The sequence below is a fragment of the Leopardus geoffroyi genome, chromosome B3 (assembly GCF_018350155.1).
Source record: "Leopardus geoffroyi isolate Oge1 chromosome B3, O.geoffroyi_Oge1_pat1.0, whole genome shotgun sequence".
In the NCBI taxonomy this organism is placed as follows: Eukaryota; Metazoa; Chordata; class Mammalia; order Carnivora; family Felidae; genus Leopardus; species Leopardus geoffroyi.
Genome location: NC_059337.1, coordinates 47,168,968 through 47,190,761, shown reverse-complemented (window position 1 = coordinate 47,190,761; position 21,794 = coordinate 47,168,968). Strand labels below are relative to the sequence as shown.

The following is a 21,794-nucleotide window of genomic DNA, read 5'->3' as shown; positions in this document are numbered from 1 at the left end:
TCCTAGGGTTCGATTAATTTGCTAAAGTGACTCACATAACTCAGAGAAACATTTTCCTTAATAACCAGTTTATTTTATGTGTATATACACATTTATTTAAAATTTTTTTAATCTTTATTTATTTTTGAGAAAGAGAGTGTGAGCAGGGGAGGAGCAGAGAGATAGGGAGACACAGAATCCGAAGCAGGCTCCAGGCCCTGAGCTGTCAGCACAGAGCCCGACGCAGGGCTCGAACTCACCAACTGTGAGATCATGACCTGAGCCGAAGTTGGACGCTCGACCGACTGAGCCAGCCAGGCGCCCCTAAAATATATATATTTAATGTTTATTTATTTTTGAGAGAGAGAGAAGAGCAAGCATAAGCGGGGGAGAGGCAGGTAGAGAGAAGGGGACAGAGGGTCCTAAGCAGGCTCCAAGCTGCCGGCAGAGAGCCTGATATGAGGCTCGAATTCACGAAGCAGGCGATCATGACCTGAGCTGAAGTCCGACTCTCAGCCGACTGAGCCACCAAAGCACCTCTTGATTACTAGTTTACCATAAAAGGACAGGGCGAGGAATAGGGAAAAGGGACAGAGCTTCCAAATCCTTTCCAGGCATGGTGCCCTCCCCAAATCTCCATGTGTTCACCAGCCCGGAAGCTCTCCAAACACTTTTGGGTTTTTATGGGAGGCTTCATTACACAGCCATGATTGATTAAATCATTGGTCTCTGGCAATTGTTTCAACTTCCAGCTCCTCTCCCCTTCCTGGAGGTCAGGGGGTGGGACCGAAAGTTCCAGCCCTTGAATCCTCAGGTTGGTTACCCTGGCAATCAGGCCTTGAAAGGGCGGGCCTACACCGGCCAACTCCATCTTGTTCTGTGTCCTTCACCTTGACCACGCCTCCTCCCCTTGAGTAACCCCCCCCTCCACCTGCCTAACAGGACTCCCAATCGGCCGAAGCCACGACCCTTCCCCAGCCAATCGGCTGAGGCCACAGCCATTACCTCACCAACTGCCCCTAGGCCCCAATAAAACCTTTGTCCTTTTGAAACTCGCTCTCTCCCCGGTATCTCACCACTGCGTCTGTGCAGGTAGGGGATTGAGCTCGAGCTAGCTCGAATAAAGGCTCTTTTGCTTTTGCATTGGACTCGGCTCCCTGGTGGTCTTTGGGGATCACGAATTCTGGGCATAACAGCCTCGGCCTTAGGTAAGGTCCCCAAATCACCTTATTACCATCACAAAAGACATCATTTTGACTTAGGAAATTCCACTTAGGAAATTCCAAGGGTTTTAGGGGCTTCTTGCCAGAAATAAGGTTGATGACCAAATATATACTTGTTATTATAAGTCACAATGTCACAGTATGAATATAACACATTTTGTTTATTCGTTTATCAGTTCATGGACATTTGGGTGGTTTCTACTTCTTAGCTATTATGAATGGTGCTGCTGTCAGCACTCGTATGTAGATCTGTGAGTGGCCAGAGGTTTTCATTTCTATTGGGTATATATCATAAGTGGAAATGCTGGCTCCTATGTTAAAGTCTATGTTTAACCTTTTTGAGAAACTGCCGAGCTGTTTTCCAAAGCCTTTGAGCCATTTTACATTCCCACCAACACACGAGGAGGTTCTCAGTTTCTCCGAATCTTTGCCAACACTTGTTATTATTCATCTTTTTGATTATAGCCATTCCAGTGTATTTGAAGTGGTACCCCGTTATGGTTTGGATGCGCATTTCCCTGATGACTAATGCTGTTGAGCCGCCTGGCAATAATTTTATCCATCATTTGCTTATTAACTCCTGGATTCCCATTATGGGTATTCCAAACATTTCCTAAACTTCATGAGGCCCCACTTCCTGTCATCTCCAGAGGTCCCATCTCTTCCGCCATTCTGAAACACCTCCATGCACTCATTCATTCTTCAACAAACATGTATTGAGCCTCTATTGTGTGGATGTGCTGAGAGCTAGGGATACATGATTCTATAAGCCACACTCTTTTGCCTTCAATCTCATTTGTTTGTAGTCTCGGCGTGCCACTTACGGTCTGGTGCCAATATGGCACCGTGGGACTCCTCTGCTTAAAATGTTTCAATGGTTCCACAGTGCCTTTGGGACAAAGCGTAGTGGCAAAATTCAGGGCAACACAGGTGCCATGTACAGCCACCCTCCCCGCCATTCTCCCCGCCTTACGGATCTTGCTACCATCCTAGGCTCAAATGAATAATTCTTTCATGCATCCCAGCCCCTGTTCTCCACAGCCCACTTCTCTACCATAAGCTTCTCCAGGACAAGGGATGATTCCTACACATCCTTGCATTTCCTACAGCCCTAAGACAATTAAAGGACTTAATACATACAATACCACACAATGTATGTGATACATTTACCATCCAGTTAGTAAATGACTAGATGGCTAAATAAGCAAATGAAAATATGTCATTCTGCCAAGCAATGCAATTTATTTTGGTTTTTATTTATTTGTTTGGTTTTATTTATTTATTTTGGTTTTTAGTTTTGGTTTAGTCTGAAGGTGGTCTCTATCCTGATCCTCATTTCAAACTGTCCATCTACAATGAAATGGCAGGCCAGCTGAACTTTGGAGGATTTCTTTTATTCAAGTATTTATAACAGACAGTGATGCTTTAAGGAGTTTTAGCTCATGGCAAGGTCAGATTTGTTTGTACCCTGTAGGGTTTTCGGCAGAATGAAATAAAGTGACGGTAACATAAAATACCCAGAATCTGAATATAAACACGTTGAACAGAGCCATGTTTGGGCAGGCTGTGTTGAAATATACAATACAAGGAAAAATGGAGAGTTGAAAGTGTCCACTCATGGTGTACTTTCCCCTTTCACCCTCATATAGAGGACAAAGTTCTCTCTCCACCCAAGACAGGAAAACGTTTTCCTCCTGGATGGTTTTGTTGAGGGAGGGGATAGAGAAGGCGGAAGTGGGCTTCTAGTGGAGTATCCGGCTGGGTCTGGCTCCGTGGGAGACAGGATGCAGGCGAGCCAGGTCCCCCAGCCCCCTCTAATCAGACTGTTTCCTATATGTGGTGGCCACATGATGCAACAGTAATAAACGCATTGTCCTGAAATCTAAACTGGGGCGGGAGGAAACGGCTGGCATTTATGATATGTCTGTCTTCTTATTCGCTGAGAATGTGGTTTGGCGGAGATAATAAACACTGTTGGGATAGTGTTTTCAGAGATCATTGTGGAAATAACGTCCGCAAAGATGATGAAGGGCTAAGACACTAATGACATCTGAAGCAGGACACTGCTCTCCCAGCCAGGCTCCGCTTGCCCCCAGGCCTTCCCCTCTGCTTCCTTCCTTCCATTTCAGGGTCCTCCCAGGTGTCCACAGCTCACTGAAATTGCCCTTGTCTCCTCCCTAGGGGACTGGTCTATAGATGGGTACAAAGGCCCAGCCCCCTTGCCTCAGTTGAGCACAGCTCTGAAGGGCCATCCTAGCTCCAGAGCGCCCCATGGGATCTGCCAAGGCCTGTGGTATGACTATATCACAGGGCAGGCTCTCCCTCTACCAGTCCTGCTTCCCCTACTCCAGGACAGACATGTCTCCTTGGGGCACCCCTGAACCTGTCCTACACACGTGCCTACCTCAGAGTGTGTGTCCCAGGGGACCTAAGACTTGTGGAAGCATGGAGGTAAAGGTATATAGTGTGTTCCAGAGAGTCAAAATAGTCCAAGCCTGCCAGACTGCAGGATGTGGGGCGGTGTCGAAAATACTGTTCAGGCAGCTCCTCCTGCATTTTGAACTGAAAATGCAGTGAAGGACCTGTATCTAGTTTTCTCCAGAACCTAGCTTGCAATACTGCCCAATGCCACAGAGGCCTGACCCATTGTTATTTTTTTAAGTTTATTTATTTATGTTGAGAGAGAGAGAGAATGAATCCCAAGCAGGCTCTGCACTGTCAGTGCAGAGCACAAATGAAGAGATTGTGAAGTGGGCTGAAATCCAGAGTCGAATGCTTAACTGACTGAGGCACCCAGGTGCCCCTGGGGCTGACCCATTATAAGAGTAGATTGTTTGTGATTTAGAGAAAATGGCAGTTTCTAACTTGAGTAGATAACAAGGAAGTGTTTGGGGATGATTTGGTTTATCAAGGCTTTTGGATGTCACAGCTACAAAGCAGCCCAGAGCACGTCCAGCCTGAAGGCCCTCAGTTACTGCGTGTAGATGTGAAGCCCCATAGAGGGGACATGGCTTCAGGTCAAGACAGGTAGCGTCAGAGCCATCACCGGAAGCCATCGTCGTTAGTCTTTCCACCAGTCCTTAGGAAAGTCTATATGTCATACCTAATAAGAACCAGGGGGTTGCCTGGGTGGCTCAGCGGGTTAAGTGTCTGACTTGGGCTCAGGTCATGATCTCACGGTTAGTGAGTCCGAGCCCTGTGGCAGGCTCTGTGCTGACAGCTCAGAACCTGGAGCCTGCTTCCGATTCTGTGTCTCCTCTCTCTGCCTCTCCCCCACTCCCATTCTCTCTCTCTCTCTCTCTCTCTCTCTCTCTCAAAAATAAATAAACATTAAAAAAAATTTTTAAAAAAGGACTGATTTTTTGGTGCCAGGCACTCAAGCGTTGTTCCAGAACCCTCTGCACTTCTCCTCCCTATCGGATCAAACCCAGCTTTTTGTCCTCCAATCATGGTCAAGTTAAATGTGGAAGCCATAGAAATCACAACTGGGGGGCCTCTACCTCGTTGCACACCTGTTCAGTGTTTAATGCCAGATCTGGCTATGGGATGAGTGGCTTCTCTTCACCGCACTCCTGGGTTAGTGGGAACCCTCTCTTCTCTGGGGAAAGGGTCATCCGGAAGCCGGCCTCCAGCTGGGGCACTTGTTATGACCAATAATTGTACTCAGCTGCAGCACATTAACCTCTGATAAATGGATGAGTCTAGACTCACCACCGTGGGAAACAGCAGAGCTCAATTTTGGCTATGCCATCTAGAACTGAGGCTTGGTCTTTCGATCTCTCTGAGCTTGACAATTATTAACCTACATAATCAGATTCCGTGTGAACTTCTCTTCCCAGATTAGGCATATTTCTTATCTGGAAAGCTGCCTTAGAAAAGTGTCTCCCCAGCTGCTTGTGTCTTGCTAGCTTCCTATGAGCTCAACCTATGAGTTATTAAGGGTGAGGAGGGGAACACTGCATAGTTACATATCTTTGGAAGATGTTCCATCTACTTTAAGGCAATAAGTTGTATTTTAAATATGCCTACTTTTAACTTCAATTCTTTAAATTTTTTTGAGTATGGAAATTTTTTTTCTTTTTAATGGAATACCTTTTAACCTCCTTGATGGCACTTTACCTCACATCTTTCTGAGCCAAATTTCTGTCATCTGTCCTGGTTCCTACACCTGGGCTTTCTGCCTGGGTCACTCTGTTGGAGTCACTGTTCTGTGTCTTCCCTGTGTCCCTCCCACACACCAGGGTTTGGCCTTGCTCTTGGGGTTTGCTCCCTGCTTCTGGTCCTGGTTTGCCTGGGACTGATGGGGTTTCCTGGGACCAGAGACTTCTAGTGCCTGAGACGAGAAGATCCCAGGCAAACCAGGACATATTGGTCATCTATCCTGAGCCTGGTTCCATGCCTGCAGCCCTGAAGCTCCCTGGTGGCCTCCCTCCCTGACCTCTCCGGGGATTCCTCATTGCTGGTCTCAGCCTACCTGGTGGAACGTACAGCTGTTTAACCTTCAACTCCCTGCTCCTGATGGATGGTCTCGGGCTATGATTGCAAGTTGTTCCTTGTCTTTCAGCTAAACTCAATCTCATCTGCCCCTGCAGATGGACGCAGACTTGAAGTTCCCTTGCTGCCCCTGTGAGCAGACCCTGTCCTGTCCCCAACCCATCCACCTCAAGTGGGCTCAAGTGACCCTGACCCCCCCTGCCCCCCACCTCCCGCGGTCCTAGCTCTGAAAGGCGCATGGGGAGCTGAGTGGCTGTCAAGGAGGGTCATGGGACACGACCCTGGCTGAGAGGGAGCTGACATGTTTGTGTGGGAGGCAGAGAGAGAGGCAATGTGTCCAGGAAACAGAAGAAGCAGCAGCCCCCCAGGCCCTCCCCCTCCCTCTGCCCTGTCACCACAGTTAAGCGGGGCTTGGAGGATCGGCACCTGGACTGATCACTGTTTGCATCTGGGAGACACACAGGTGTCTGCTGATGAATGAGTCTCTGACATCAAAGGCTCACTCGCAACTGAGGGGATGGTGGAGGGATGGGGATGAGCACCGTCATGTGTTAAAGCGGGTCCCAGCACAACTGATGGAGTGACTAATTTGTCCCTTGCTTTTCCTGCTGTAGATACCTTTCCTTATTCCCCTGTCTTTCCCCAGCCTTTCTATTCCCCTGCTGTAGGGAATTTTGTGTAGGTTAAAATCAGGAGTTCCTTCTGTTCGTTAAAGCTCTGCCTTATGAGAGATGGGTGACATTTGTTCCTGAAGGGGAGGGCATGAGCTGACCTGTTGTAGGGCAGGAGGCTGAAATAGCCAAATCAGAGGGAGGTGTGGACCAGAGGTAGATGTTTCTGTAGATCCTGTGAGCAATGGAGACCAACACCACTCCCATCCAGAGGTGCAGGGACCTTGCACGGATTGCGTATGTGTCGCCCTGGGGACCATGGTGAAGACCACTCACTTATTCAAGAATGCTCTACTGGATGCCTGCTCAGTGCTAGGCACACTGGTGCCGACTCTGGGTTAGCGGAACAAACAAAACAGACTAAAGCCCGTGGCTTCGTAGACCTTGGATCTTAGGAGAGACAGACACAAACCAAATGCCAGAGACTTGGGCTTTTGTAGGAGGAGCTGTGAAGCCACTGGAAGGGCCTGCCCACAGGATTGTGGGTTTACAAGGATCGCAGTGGCCTTTGTGTTGTGCATGGACTATGGGAGGGCAGGGGCAGAAGCAGAAAGGCCAGCTAGGAGGCTATATTTCAAGAATCCATGGGAGAGGTGATGGTGATGTGAAAGAGTTTAGATACTGGACATATTTTGAAGGTAAAGGTAAAGAGATAAAAGGTAAGGTATGAGATTGAAGGGAGAAATCAGGGAGGACTCCATGGATTCTGGCTTGAGCTACTGGAAGAATGCATCTCTATCAGCTGAACTGCAGAAGGCTATGGCAGGAATGGTTTCTTGGTAGGGAGGGGATCTTTCACAAAAATAACTGACGCCCCATTTCTTCCATTCCAGGCAGGACCACCTAGCCCATATGGCTGTGTGTGGATTAGAAATGGCATCCTTTCAGGTACCTGGGTGGCTCAGCAGTTGGAGTGTTCAACTCTTGATTTCAGCTTAGGTCATGATCTGCTGTCTTTTGGATCAAGCCCCGCATCTGGCTTGTGCTGAGCATGGACCCTGCTTAAGATTCTCTGTCTCTGTCTCTCCCTCTGCCACTCCCCCACCCCACCGCCCACCTCTCTAAAATAAAATTAAAAAAAAATTAAGAAATGGCATAATTTCCTCCAGTGGACACAACCCTATGCCGGGGGGAACAGCTTACCAAGGGGAACATTAGCTCACACAGCCTGAAGCCCTGCTGCTGTGAACAACCCTCACAACAACCACATACAAAGGCCCTGCCTCAGGCCCTGACTACTGGCATATCAGAAAGACCCCTGCAGACGGGATGGCACCAGGTGAGTACTTGGAGCAGAGTAAACTGTATTTAGAGAATTGTTCATATCCCCATGTCAAGTCTTTTTATTTTTATTTTTTTTAATGTTTTATTTATTCTTGAGACAGAGAAAGAGCATAAGCAGGGGAGGGGCAGAGAGAGAGGGAGACATAGAATCCGAAGCAGGATCCAGGCTCTGAGCTGTCAGCAGAGAGCCCGACCCAGGGCTCGAACTTGCAAACCGCTAGATCATGACCTGAGCCAAAGTCAGATGCTTAAATGACTGAGCCACCCAGGCGCCCCCCCCCCCCCCATGTCAAGTCTTATAGTAAATGTTATACTTGCCTCAGCACCTATAGTGGAAGCCTGCTGGCATGAATTCACTGGAAGTTTAGAGGCCGAAAACATGTTAACGAGTATTGTTGGTCTTCATTAAAAGCTAATGAATGCTGCTTTGTTTTGAAGTTATATGATCCTCTTTCATACATGCTAAGGGTAGATAAGTTCTCTATATTAATCTTTCTTTTTTTTCAAATGTTTTTCTTTATTTTGGGGAGAGAGAGGGAATGAGAGAGAGAGAGAGAGAGAGGAAGAGGCAGAGAGAGAGAGGAAGACACAGAATCCAAAGCAGGTTCCAGGCCCTGAGCTGTCAGCACAGAGCCCTACCTACATGGGGCTCAAACTCACTGACTGCGAGATCATGACCTGAGCTGAAGTCACCGTTCAACTGACTGAGCCACCCAGGTGCCCCTCTATATTAATCTTTCTTAATTGAGCAAACCACATATAGGGAAAGAATGCCTTTTATTCTTTTCTGAATGTCTTACATCAGCATTGGTACGGAGCATCCAATATATTTGCTTTGAAGAATTTGTCCCAAAGCTGAGGAGTGTTCCATTCTCTTTCATGACCAGGCGATTCATGCTTTTCTTTAGAAGGGACCTCACGTGCTATAGACTCTTCGTTTATATTCTATACTCTCATTCAAGCCCCACAACAACTTTCCGAGGTGGTAGGGTGACCTCCCATTTCACAGGGGAGAAGAGTGAGGTTTGGAAAGTAGGAATGACTTGCCCAGGACCCCTCAGCTGATACATAGCAGAGCCTGAGTGTAAATTCAGGTTTGTTTGGCTCCAAGCCCCTGCTCTCTATTGAACAGTGTTCTTCATACTGACTTCTCTGCTGTGAAACCTAGAATCCCACAGTCCCAGGGCCACAGATGTCCAGGATTTGAAGGGAATGCATTCATCTTCTCTATGCCTTTTTCCCCACCTGATATCTGGGCTCCCTCTAGTCATCCTTGGTGAGATGTCTTCACCTGTGGTTCCAGACACTGGTCCGAGCACAAATGCTGGGTGATAGCGTGAGGGAAAGTTTAGGAAGCTTATTAGAATACGCATTTCTGGTTGTCATCCCAGAAATGTATTACTAGAAAGTTCCCAAGTGGCTTCAGTGCACAGCAGGCTTGGGGACTGATGATGGAGTGATAGGGAATGCCCTGCCTACTTCTGGAGCAGGACCTGCTCGTCACTTCCCCCCACCCCAAGTTCTGCCCTCTATCCCCTCTCCTCCACTCACTCTGGCTCTTGGACCCCATCTCCCTGTAACTTTTACCTACTGGGCCTCCTTCTATACTTTGAGTCACACAGAACACGTATAACTGTTCTTGTCACAAGGACAGACTTAGAGTCACCTAACATGTCTCCATGTCTTTCCTTCTCTAGAGACAATATTCCCAGTTGTGTCACCTGCATCCCCCATTATTTGGTGCCAAGTTCACAGACCATCTGTGTTAGGTTATTCTGGAATCATGTGGGCGGTCCATGTTCTTTTAGTTGTGGCACCAGAATCAAAGGCCACACTGTAGGCATGGCGGGGTCAGTGCCACAGAGAAGGACCCCTTGCCTCTCTGGTCCAGACCTTGCCTTCCTCTGAATGCAATGTGAAATTAGATGGGGTGTTCTGGGTCATGGGAGGATTGGCTTCTGTGGAGTTACTGGCCAAGCTGAGTTACACAGGTATCTTTAGCACCTGATGCTGCTGAGCTGGGTTTCCTGTGTCTGCTACTGGGGCCATTGTTGACTTTGAACCATAGATTTATTCTTATGGCATTCCTTCTTGTCAGATTCTCCAGCCCCTTGATCTTTTGGATCCTGCCTCTTCCCTCAGTAGATTGAGCGTTCCTCTGAATCTTTCAGACCATCTGTTTTCACACTGGGATTTTTTTTTTCTTTTAAACTGGACTCTCCAGGCCACACAGTGGTTTATGGTTGTTGTTGCACCAGAGATCTTTACTCTGAGCAGTGACATATTATATACCCTTGGTATCTGTATGTATAGCCAGGTTTTATATAGATATATTACATGATGTAGTGGACGCAGTTGGTGCCCACCTAAATCTTCTTGGCCCTCTTACCAGCTGTGTCTCTTTCCCAGCTTTTTAAAGTATGTGTTCTGATGCTAATAGTTTGTACCTGTGACCTTCAGAGGATTTCCTATAGACATGGAGGTTCCTGCCCTTCCAGACTACCACGGAGCTTGGAGTGATACACCTCTCCTACCCTCTACCCCCGTACCACGGAATGACTGGCTAGTGTAGAAGTACAAACACCTTTTTATCTTAAGGCAGGACTAACTCTGAGGTGCAGTTTATACCCCAGAGCTGTCCATGGGATCAGGCTGGATCTGGAGCTTTCCCTAAAATGGTGCCCTTGCTTCCTTCTTCCTCTTCCTGTGTCTCCACTCCCTTCCTGGTTTCCTCTGGGGGCAGCTCCTCAGTAAGCATATGGATCTTTGGCTCAGAGTCTGTTTCTGGGAGAAGAAGGTAGTCATAGCATAAGTAGATGTATCAGATGTTCTACATGAGTATACCTACATAAACATCTCAGGGCGCTTTTATTTTTTAAAAAGCACACAAATATTTTCCACTGTAAGTTAGCTATTTCATTTTTGGTGTAGATTCAAATACAGGTATTACACATATTTTAATTGGTCCAAATGGGATTCACTGACAAGTTACCAATTCAGAAGCTTTGGGGCAAATCTTTTCTTTTCTTTTCTTTTCTTTTTCCTTTTGGTTCTCTGATTGGGAATTGAATGGGTAAATCTAAATTACTCATGAAAGGAAGCACATGGTTACAAAAGGGGATGTTCTTTGTACCTTTCTGCTCAGGAAGGTCCCTAATTCCTTTAACATTTCTCATCTGACTTATTCCTTCTGTTATGATTTTTTTTTTGACATTGGGTGGAGCTCACTTCCTCTTAAAGACTGTCAGTAGGCTGTCTTCCTGAAAGAATAAATACGTAAGATTTCCGCCTTTGCACCTGCAACTTTTCTACCACAAGCCCATTTAACTACTTGGAAAAGCCAGAACGACGCCTTCTGTTTAATGTACAGCGAAGCCCCACTGACTCCCTCTCCCTCAGCATCCGTACAGGTATTGATTGGTTGACTACTCACTAGGGTGACCTACAGTTCACAAAAATGCTCCAGCTTCTGGTTCGTCACTAAGTTCTGTTAAATTTCTGTCATTTGAATTTGTTACCTCCTTTCCTTTCCACCACTGCTGACTACCCTAGCACAGTTCCTCTTTATCTCGTGTCAATACCATATCAGTAGGCACCAAAATACTTGCTCTGGAGTCTCTGCCTTCCATCCAGACTGGTCTCTCTGCTGCCTGAGTACATCACTGCCCTGCTCTCAAACCTTCAGTGGCTCCCCATCACCCACAGATTGATTCTCAGCTGTATTCAAGGCCCTTTGCAATCTAACCTCTAGTAGCCAATCCCTTCTGCTCCGAAATTCCAGCTAAACTGGCTAACATGTATCTCCCAGACTCTCTGGCCCCTCAGCCCCAGTGTCCTGACTTTTCCTTATTCTTCAGGGCCAGCCCCTGTGCTGCCTTCCCTGGGAAGCCTTTCTGCTCTTTGCTGCAGCAGCTTGGACCCCCTTCTCCTCTGCCCACAGTGCTTCACGTCTGCTTCTACCTCTGTAGAGGAGGTGAACTGTCAAACGCAAGGACTCTGGAGTCATGTTGCCTGGGCTGAAGCTTAGCTCTACCACTTACTAGCGTTGGTACCATGGATAAGTCACTTCATGTCCCTGCGGTATGATTTCCTCATCTGCAAAGCAGGAGACATAATGGCACCTTCCTCACTGAGATGCTGGGAAGATTAAATGCGTTGATGTATTTCGACACTTTCAAATGCCGTGAGTGTTGTAGATATGGTAGATATCATTTTACTCTACTAAGTATCTGTCTCTCTTCCCAAATTGAGAGGAAGCTGCTAGAAAATGGGGGCTGTCTTATTCATCTCTGTGTCCCCAGTGCCTGGCACACAGTAAGCCCCTGGTCCATATTTGTTCAATGAGTTGGGTTATTGTTGCTCTGCCAGTGGTTCGTTTGTTCACAGGTTAACTGGCAAGTATAGGACTATTTTCAATAAACTTGTATTCCCCTGAGTGGGCCACCAGCAGGTGCCAGCCCCATGTCTAGACAGGTTGATAAATGCTGTGTATCTGGGTGACTTGGCCAGGGTATTGGGTTCCTCTCAGTCTGCTTTCCTTATCTCTAGGGCCTGCTCTCTGCTTCTCTGACACCCCGTGAATATGAGGTGTTTCTTGTCCTACTTTATCCAAAGGGGCTCTATAATTCAATACCCTTATCCTTGGGTTGGAAATGTGTCCTTCTTTTATTGTGAAAGTTTAGCCTCTGTTTAGCATTCAGAACAGGAGACTATGCCAGGACTCTGGGATGTTGTGACAGCTGAATGGCAGAGGGAAAAAAGGGAAGCTTCAGAGATGTAAGAGTGAGGGGGACACAAAACATCATTTGCTTGGGCTCACCTACTCTGTGTCCTTGTCCAGAGATTCACTTTCTGATTGTTTCTGCCCAGAGATAATGACAGACTCTGCTTCTCAGGACTTTGCTGGAGAAATGGGTCCCACCATAAGCCCCTCAACTAAAGATGCCAATAGAGAGTTTGGAGAGGGTTCAGCAGAGAGCGGCAATGACAATTCCGAAAGCAGAGGCTGGGAGGAGATGAGAGAGAATTCTAAAAGTAGGGCAAAAGAAGGAGGGGCAATTCAGCGACTGATTTCAAGAAAATAAAGGGTGTCTATACAGACATCTAGAATTTTCTATAGGCCTGTGCTTCCACAGGGAAATTCAGGGCAGCTCTTAGGAGTGTGCGACTGGTACTGTGGATGGGAAGGGTGGCAGCTAAGATCTTTCTGTCATAGCTCCTGTTCCCGTGATCCCCAAGCAGTGATCCTTGGTCACCAAAGCTCAGGGTGGGCTCGGAGTAGACTGGAGCCATGTCGATAGGGAAGAGGGTGACCCTCCACCCCAGAGCCCTATGCTCATCTTTCTTATGTCCTGGTCCCTTCCAATCCTTCAGTTCTGCAGACCGTGGAGGACTGCTGGCCAGGGCAGAAGTTCTCAGCTTTGATTCCCCTTTGAAAGGAGTCAATCTTTCCTTTCTATCTTCTCCCAGAACTCTTCATAGAAACCTGTGACTATGACTTTGTTTGGATGTTGCTTCCATTTTAGATCCACTTTTCCACTTTGCATTGATCCCTCGATCCTGAACTGTCTTCCCACTTTCCTTCCTTTTGCTCCTCTTCCATTTTGGGGGTTCCCCACTCTCCTCTCTCTTGCAGTTCCATATGGGTTGGGCTGGCAGGGAGGGGCTGTGGTATCTGCCCATAATGGCCCTTAGTGAAGCCAACGTGGGGAGCTTTCCTAGCTGGGATAATCCTGGGGGTCTGACTGCTTCAGCTGGCAAACTGCTTGGAGACCCTAGCCTACCCTAGAAGCTGGGTTGGCAAGGATCTCGGTTTCTGTTTGGCTTGACCTTGAGTGAGTTGAAGTATTGCTCTCTAACTTCTTCATCCATTCAGCATTTAGTGTGCACTTCCAACAGGCCAGTTACTGTTCTAGGTACTGGGGAGGCAGAGAGGTAAACAAGATCCAGTTACAACAAAGAGCTCACAAGCTGGTGTTTAGTCTGCCGCTTTTGTACGAAACTATAATACAGTGTGGAAAGTATTATATTAATAATATGGAAAAGATTTGGGTAGATGGGGGGAAGGACCACACTTCCTTTCAAATGCTGACTCCATCCTGGGTGGTCACTTGGGTGGTTGCCATAATATAAATAAACATTGATGATGCCAGGCTATTTGGGCTCTGTCTGAATGGCAGCCCATTTCCTTTCTCCTCAGGGCAAATTACAAAACAACAATAATCATTAGCTTCTTTCTACCAAGATAACCATGAAGATATTTCTAACCCATGCTGGCTTTCAACAGCCACATTCTGACCGTTATTTATTGAAGGGCAGACCCAGTTTTTAGTTTTACAAGACTCTCTGGAGAATACTGGGCTCTGTGAAAGTAGGATGGGAAGAGATCTCTCATGAATGACCTCTTTTCAGAAGGGTAGGTGGATGGGAGGGTAGTAAAAAAGCCATAGACCTGTAGTTAGAACACTACAGGTCTGGTCCCAGTCTATTCACCAATTAACCTAATGTCCTTGAGCCTCAGTTTCCTCATTTGCAAAATGGGGACAAGAACAGTCTCCATCTTTTGGGTCATGGTGAGGCCTGGATGAGAACATGCATACAAAGCACTTAGAATGCAGGCAGAGCTATGGTGGTGATGATGACAGAATATGTGACTTTGGGAAAGTCACTTAGATACTCTCGCCTGTTTCCTCATCTACAGAAGGAGTGAGTCTCACAGGAGCATTTGGAACCTTATTCAGCAACATTTCTTGAGCATCTTTCATTTTGGGGCCTCACTGGGGATTTAGCAAAGGGCAAGGCCTGGCCCTCACCCTCCAGAAGCTCACCACTGGGGAAGGGGAACACACACACACACACACACACACACACACACACACACACCGCTAACAGAATACAAGATCTCAAAGAGCTGTGAGGTTCATGAGTGTAAGTGTTCAGGGCAAGAAGGTCCTGGAGAGCTTGATGGAGAGGCAGTGTTTGACCTGGGCTTTGAAGAGTGAGTGGAGGGAGATTGTCTTCCCCGGCTGAAAGACACTTTATCTTCAGGGTAAGGGCCAAACCGCTTGCCTAAGGACACCAGGTTCTCTGTCTCAGCATCCTGCTGCTTCTCTACCTTTGCCTCTACCAGGGCCCCTTGCACTGTGATATTTTCAGCACCTAAAAATATATTGTACCTTCTCTTGCCTTGTGCCCATCGTTGCACATACCGGTTCTTTTGGTCTGTAACTTGCTCCTCACTCTACTAGAGGGCGTAGCAGAGTGGACAAGCAAGGCACTAGGGGCTGACTGTGGGGTCTGTCATAGCTTTGCCCCTACCAGCTGGTGGGGCTTCTGCTGTGTTAGTCTCTTGGTGAGTCAATGTCCTCATCTGCAAAATAGGGGTATAGGATTAAGTGAAAGTGGCTGTGAGGATTAAATGAGGTAATACATGCAAAGCACTTGCCAGCTGGGCCCACAGTAATCACTGAATAAATATGAGCAGTTGTGATAAACACTCTACACCTGGCTTGCTCCTGCTTACTCATCACCTCTGTTAGAGGTCTTTTCCTGCACAGGCCAGCAACTAGGGTCGGGTTGTTTTTTCCCATAGGTATCTCCTCTTCTACCAAAGCACCCACACCTGTCATCTATTCTAGGCGTCCCGACCAGATTGCAAACATCATGAGGACAGACAGCGCCAGTCAATTGTGTCGGCTGCTGGGAGGGACACACGGTAGGCACTCAGTAAATAATGAATGACACGGTGTGAAGTTTCCAGGGATGGGGAAGGAAGCCTCTTGGGGCGGGCGGGGGGGTGGGGGTGGGGTGGCGGTGGGCCGCTGAGTACTGTGAAGATGAACAGGCAAGTGGACCTTGACACCGCAGGCGGCAGGGAGAGCCTGGGCGTCCAGGGGGTCCAGGGCTCCCGCCCGCCCCTGAACAGACCCTAGGCGGGCGCAGCGCCCCGAGCCGAGGACTGCGTTCCACTTTGGCCAGGTCCGCGCCCTGGGTAGAAAATGCAGCTAGACGGGTCGGGCGAGAGCGCTCGGGCCCCGCCCCCGGCCCCGCCCCTCCGCGCACCCTCCCCGCCGCAGCCGGAGCAGCTCCTGGGCCGCACCGCCCCCGCGCAGGGCGGGCTCGGCGCGCTTATTCTGCCCGGAGGAGCGCAGCTGCGGGCTAGCCGCCGGCCGCCGCTGCGGGATGCTGCGCTCCACGTCCACCGTCACCCTGCTCTCGGGCGGCGGCGCCGGGGCGCCCAGCAGGAGGGTGAGTAGCTGGGGGCGGGAGCCGCCGCCGTCCCGCTTCCCCGACCCGGCAGTCCGGCTGTAGCGGGGTCTGGCGTTGGGGACGCGCGGGAGCGGGGCCCCGACCCCGACGCCCTACCCTGGACTCAACTCTCCCGTCCTGTCCCAGCTCCGGCCGTGACCCTTCTCTGGATGCCCAGCCAACGGCTCGTAGGGCTTAGGGGACTTTGTGGAATTCCCAGAAATTTCCTCTCCTTCCTGCCTTCTCTGTCAGGCCACGTTTATTGGCGGCACGAGTTTAAAAAGCAAGGGAAACAATTTCTGTGGTGTGCCTACTTGAGACTCACAGGTAATGAATACCTTTAACACCCAAATTTGCCTCCTTTCAGCGATTAAAAGCAAAGGTCACTGGTCCCCGCTGGTGATAGAATAACACCGATTCTGGAGTGAGTTTAGCCAAGGTAGGCTTCGCCTGACAAGGTAGAGATCAGCAGCTGGACACCTGGGAGCTCAGTGGTGTGGGATTTGGGTTTATGCAAACCACTTTGTTCATTCTGATTTAAATATTGCATCTTTCCTCACCTCCCCAGATGCTTTGTGAAAGATGCTAGGCACGTGCTGTTGTATCTTTCCCATTCTGTATCTCTTCCAAGATCAGTGCCTCAGAGCGCACTGCCAGGGCCTTGGGCGGTGGCTTTTTAGTTCATCCCTTCTTCATAATATTCATATTTATCAATCAGTGCTTCTTTTCAGTGGTCGAGATTTCCCTTATCATGTTCCCCAAGTTTTAGCTAAACAGATGCTTAAGTCCAAGCCAGGACCCCCTTCGGCACTCCCATCTTCTAGTCTCATAGACATACCTGTTTACATTTCCATACCTCAACCAGGTGACTAGCAGTCCCCTTATGTGCTGCCTTCCTTTAGCTCTAGAAGGAAGACCTGTGTTACTCTTGGGTGTGGGCCAGGTGATGGATTCTGAGGGGGGCAGATGTGTGCACACGTGCGTGTGTGTGTATGTGTGTGCATGTGTATACACCAGACACCCAGGGTTGACAGAACTCTGGCTTCTCAGTTATTAGCTTTGTAAAGCAAGATCCCCATTGGGTCCAAGTGGGTTTCCAATCACAGTCCCAGCCTTACTGCAAGACAGGCATTTGCCTTTTTTTCTATGGAAAGCTTGCTCAGTTGGAACACAATTGTGATTGAGAAAGAATGAAGTCACTGAAAAACCAGCCCTGGGCCTAGACAGAGGCACGGGTGGGACCAGAATGCATGGAATAGTCCAGTCCTCCTCCAGAGATGGGTGGCTAGAGTGGGTGACTGCAGATGTGATTAGTGTACTAGGTAGCCCTTCTGAAGATTGTTTTTCTCAAATGTTCACTTTCAAGTATTTCATTGTAAGTAGCACAGTGGACAGACTATTGGAAAGGCTTTGCCTTTTGAATAAGACAACCAAAGTACCTAGGACCAGAGGGGTCAGGGAGCTGAATCACCATGTAGGGCTGTCCTGAGTGCATGAGTACTGGTGTACTTGTTCAGGAAAGAAGATTTTTACAGGTTCTAGGATTCCCTTCATGATTTCCAACTCTGCTCATGATTTGCAAATGCCACGGGTCCTATGTGTATGTGTATGGGGGGCATGGTGAGAAGATACGATCTGTTGCTTGATTTTTTTAAACAACACTTAGAGATTTCCTTCTGGATGATACAGGGCTAGGTGTTGGGGCCTACTCTACCCGTGGAGGCAGTCATTGTCACAGACTACCGTCGTACAAAGTGATGGTTGTTATAGTGGGGTCCATTGTGAACAAAGTCAGGTGAAGCTAACAGGAAGGGTTCTTCCCAAAGCATCTGAGGAAGACCTCTCTTTTCAGGAGATACTGGAGTTCAGTCTTGAAGGGTGCATAGGAGTTCGTGGGGCGATTGACAATGGGACACTGAAAGGAGGAAATAACACTCATTTAAATGAAGCTCTTGGTATATATTGTATCATAATGGCACATTGCGTTTTCTTTAGGGCAAAAACATTTATTTCTTGGAAAGATAAGAATGGGATGTCTTGAAATTAAAATTGTAGACTAAGTAATCATGGCAATTGTTCCTGAAGTTGAAAGTCTGTCAATAAACTCTGTATCATCCTGTCTTTCCTCTTGGCTGTTATTGGACAAGTGATGGTCTTAAACAAGAACATGCTAGCCATCAAAATAGCATTTCTGTTTTGTCCAAAGAGTTTACCAAATTAGGGACTGCAGAGGAACCAGGCTATGTTGGTCCAGATATTCAAGTAAACTAGCAATGGTGGTGACAGCTGACACTGAACAGGGAGTTTTCTGAGTCAGCCAGCCAGGGAGGTGCAGCCAGACCAGACTGTCACCAATTATCCCTTGTTCAATGGCTGCCACCTACAATTTGTACTTCCTTTTTATCTGAAATCATCTCTCAAAGGGGGGGGGGGGAAAACTGGTGGGAGAGTAATTTTTGTCAGCTGATAAGCAAAGCTCTGAGTGGCATTTACGGATGCCAACCCATTTACGGGTTGTGAAATTAAAAAAACAACAACCCTACCTTCAGTTGCGCGCTAAAAATAGTTTTATCTGTGGCAACAACAGGAAGATAGATTGGCTGGAGAAGAACCATGGATGGAAGGATGACCTTAGAGAATGGGGGGAAACATTAAAGAAACTATGGACATTGCTTCATGATTTTGAAGGGAATTTTGTAAATGAAGTTAATCCCACTAAATGAGCCTTTGACATGAAAGGTCAGTTGTGTGGCCAGGTTGTGCTCTTTGCGGGGGGAAGGCACGTGTTGCTTTGTGCAGCCAAATACTTTTGGTTCAGCTGTTGAGCCGGGGCGATGAGAGGCATGCATCTGTCAAGAGTTTCGTCCAGCATCACACTGTCTTGATAATAAGAGACTCTTGGCTGGTGTTGCCGGTATCCTGGCCCCTGGGTGGCTCGTAAAAAGAAAAACAAAACAGAGGCAAACCCAAAAAGGCCACAAGGATACGACTGTGTTGTAGCCTGCTCTTGCTGATAGTTCTTTCTATTTGGCAAGGGCTTTTTCTGTCAAAACCCAGCTGGCCTGCCAGTTATCCCTCCTTCACTAATGCACACTCTCCTAGGTCCCATTTCTGTCTGACTGGCTCAAAAGAATTTTCCTTACGTGGCCACTGAATGGGTCAGACAGGTGTTTACCTCACTTCCTTTTCACAGAAACATCTGTGTGGATAACTTCTGTATCTGTGGGCTCTGTAGGAAAGGACATGGCATCGGGTGTCTGGGAGAAGTTAGCTAGCTGCAGCACCCACCAGGGATGGGTGGGTAGGGGGCCCATTGCACCCAGGAAGCAGGCTGGCTCTCCAGCAGGGCCTCCTGGAGCCAGCCCCTGACAGACCAAGTTGCAAAGTTTTGGAACCCTGGCATCCTCAGGGCTTAGCCCAAAAGCCTCTCCCACTAAAGTATGACATCTGTGCTTTGGTTCACCCATCTTCCTGTGTCAGAGGTAGGACGAACAGACCTGAGTCTTGGAGACTCTTAAGGAAACTCAAGATAGCGATCCCTTGGTTGTCCTGCAGAGGGTATGGAGTGGGATTCTGGCTGGTTCCTTGTCTCCAGTGCCCCGTGGGAGGGCTGCATATGTGGTCTGTGTCATGGTTCGTCTGCACTGAGTGTGCACACAAGAAACCCAGATGCTCGGCTTCTGATCCCTTGGAAAAGCCTTTCAAGTCAGTCAGCCTTAAAAATCGTCTAATTGAGCTCAAGGAGCTGTGGATCCAGGGCTAACTAACCAGAGACCATGTTGAAAAGGTTCCATCTGAAATACTTGAAGCAATTACTTGCGTCATGGCCTTAGGGCTTCCCGCAGTGAGCTCTCCCAGCCTGGAACAGTTGCAGTGTTCTCCAAGCACACGGAAGAGTCACACGGGGGTATTTCCCTCTGCCCCGCTTGAGGTGAGGGATGGTGCTAAATTTCAGTCACGCTGCTGACTCTTACTTACACTTTAAGGCCAGAGTGCTCTTTCTAAAATGCAAAATACAGAGCCCAATGACTCTGCTTCAGGAGCCCCCTTTGTCCTGCCAGCAGCGGCTACAAATTCCTTACTTTAGCATTCAGGCCTTTCTGATCTGGCCTTAGGCTTCCTTGTTCCCGTCCCACACTTGTTCCAAATATTCCAAATTTCTTGCCATTCCCAAACCTTTCATGCTGTTCCTTGCCTCTTTCATGCCTCTCTGATGAAGGGGCAGCTTCCAGGAAGCCTATCTGAACTCTCCTTTTCCGTGTTCCCCTAGTGGCCTGTGCACCCTGTCATTGCTTGCATCCACTGGCTGTGATTAACTACTTGAGGAGAGGGGTTAGGGACCCTTCCTCCCCAGGCCTGGTGTAATTGGTACGTAAAAAGAGGTGTGTGTCATCAGGGTCCTAAAGAAGCCACACTTCACACTCAATTGGCAAACAGGAAACCAGGAAGAGAAGCTTGGGCTAAAGCCAGCCCATTGCCTCTGGCTCACCTGGGCAGGAAGCAGGTGACAGATGGATGTGAGTGCTGGCCCAGGTGAAGAGTTTGACGGTTCTGGGAAAGCCTCCAAATATTCCAGTCTCCTCATCCTGTTGAACAAGTTGGAGTTTCATTCCATTGGTTAAGTCAGTGGTTCACCCTAGTTATATGTAGAATCACTGAGAAGCTTAAAATATCTAAGCCTCAGACTCACTTAAGCCAGACTGTTTAAATGAGAACATCTGAAAGTAGAGAATAACACCAGTATTTTTCAGGAAGCTCCTCAGGTGATTCTAATGTGCAGCCAAGAATGGGAACTATCTCTTGAATTATCACTGTCTCCTTATAGCTTTCTTGGAAATACCCTCCTGAGACAGTGTTCTGGAAGCTTCCATCAAGTTTGGAAGGAGCAAGGTGGGGGGGTGGGGGCAGAGCAGGAAGTCCTAACACCCCAGGTCGCACTGCTGTTTGTGTGCATTCACTTACCTGCATTTCCTGTCTGTATTATGGCATTCCTGGGCACATTGTGTGCTTGTCCAGAAGGGAGCCATTGAGGGCAGGAAGGAGGAGCACTCACTGTCCTTGTCTTTATGAATTTTGTCTGGTGTCAGGCCTGACACAGGAAAGAGGGGCTCGAGAGCACTTTATACCACCTACAAAAAGTGTCCCTGTATGCAGATAAGCTACTGTCCCCCGGGCCATATTTGGCCCTCTTGGCTTGTTTTGTTTGCCTCTGAGATATGAATGTTTTTTATGGTGGTCTGCAAAACCTAAATACTTACTATGTGGCCCTCTACAGAAAAGGTTTGCCCCACCCTGATGTAGATCATCAGGCCTGCAAGTTCAGGGTCACAGCAGAGCTAAGAGGCCTACTCCAGGTGGGGCATGCCATGTCTCATACAGCCTGACCCACATAGTCCAAAGATTTTATGCTTGTGCTGAGCAGAGTGTGGTGTGTGTCCTTCCAGCCACAACCACAGGGACCACACCTGCTCTTGTTAGGTGGAACTGGGCAGGAACCCACAGTCACAAAGTGGACCAGGCCTTAGAGAAATGTCAATACATTTGGCTAATTTCCTTAGGGAAATCTTTGTAAACTGATTAGCAACACCATCCACCCCCACCCCATCCCTGGGTCATCTTCTCCACCCCTTTTTATTCGAGATGATAATTTTCTCTTTGGTAAGCCCAGGTGCTGAGGCTGAGAGCATGATGGTATGTGGATCTCTAGATTCCCCCATAGATGGAGACCCAGCCTTCTGCCTCCACAAAGAGGGGGTGGGTAGGTCAGAAACAAAGCCCCAGAGGACTTGGGGGAGCTCCCAGGTGCCCTGAGTTGCAGACAAGGGCTTTGTTGTGAATTTTCATGTGGAGGAGGCTTGAATACTAGCTGCTCCTCCCTGTTGTCCCTACCAGAGGG

At 48.2% G+C, this 21,794-nt stretch overlaps 1 protein-coding gene across 2 annotated transcripts in view; it reads left to right on the top strand.

Moving 5' to 3' along the window:
* The first annotated feature begins 15,711 nt into the window (after positions 1–15,711).
* Positions 15,712–21,794, top strand: part of LOC123582953 (myocardial zonula adherens protein) — an 88,951-nt gene continuing 82,868 nt past the window's right edge. Inside the window, exon 1 of one of the 2 annotated variants that reach the window (XM_045449610.1) lies at positions 15,712–15,898. In XM_045449610.1, coding sequence (XP_045305566.1) covers positions 15,833–15,898 — 66 coding nt within the window. In that variant the 5' untranslated portion in view covers positions 15,712–15,832. The remainder of the gene's footprint in view (positions 15,899–21,794) is intronic. The other variant, XM_045449611.1, reaches the window with a different exon arrangement.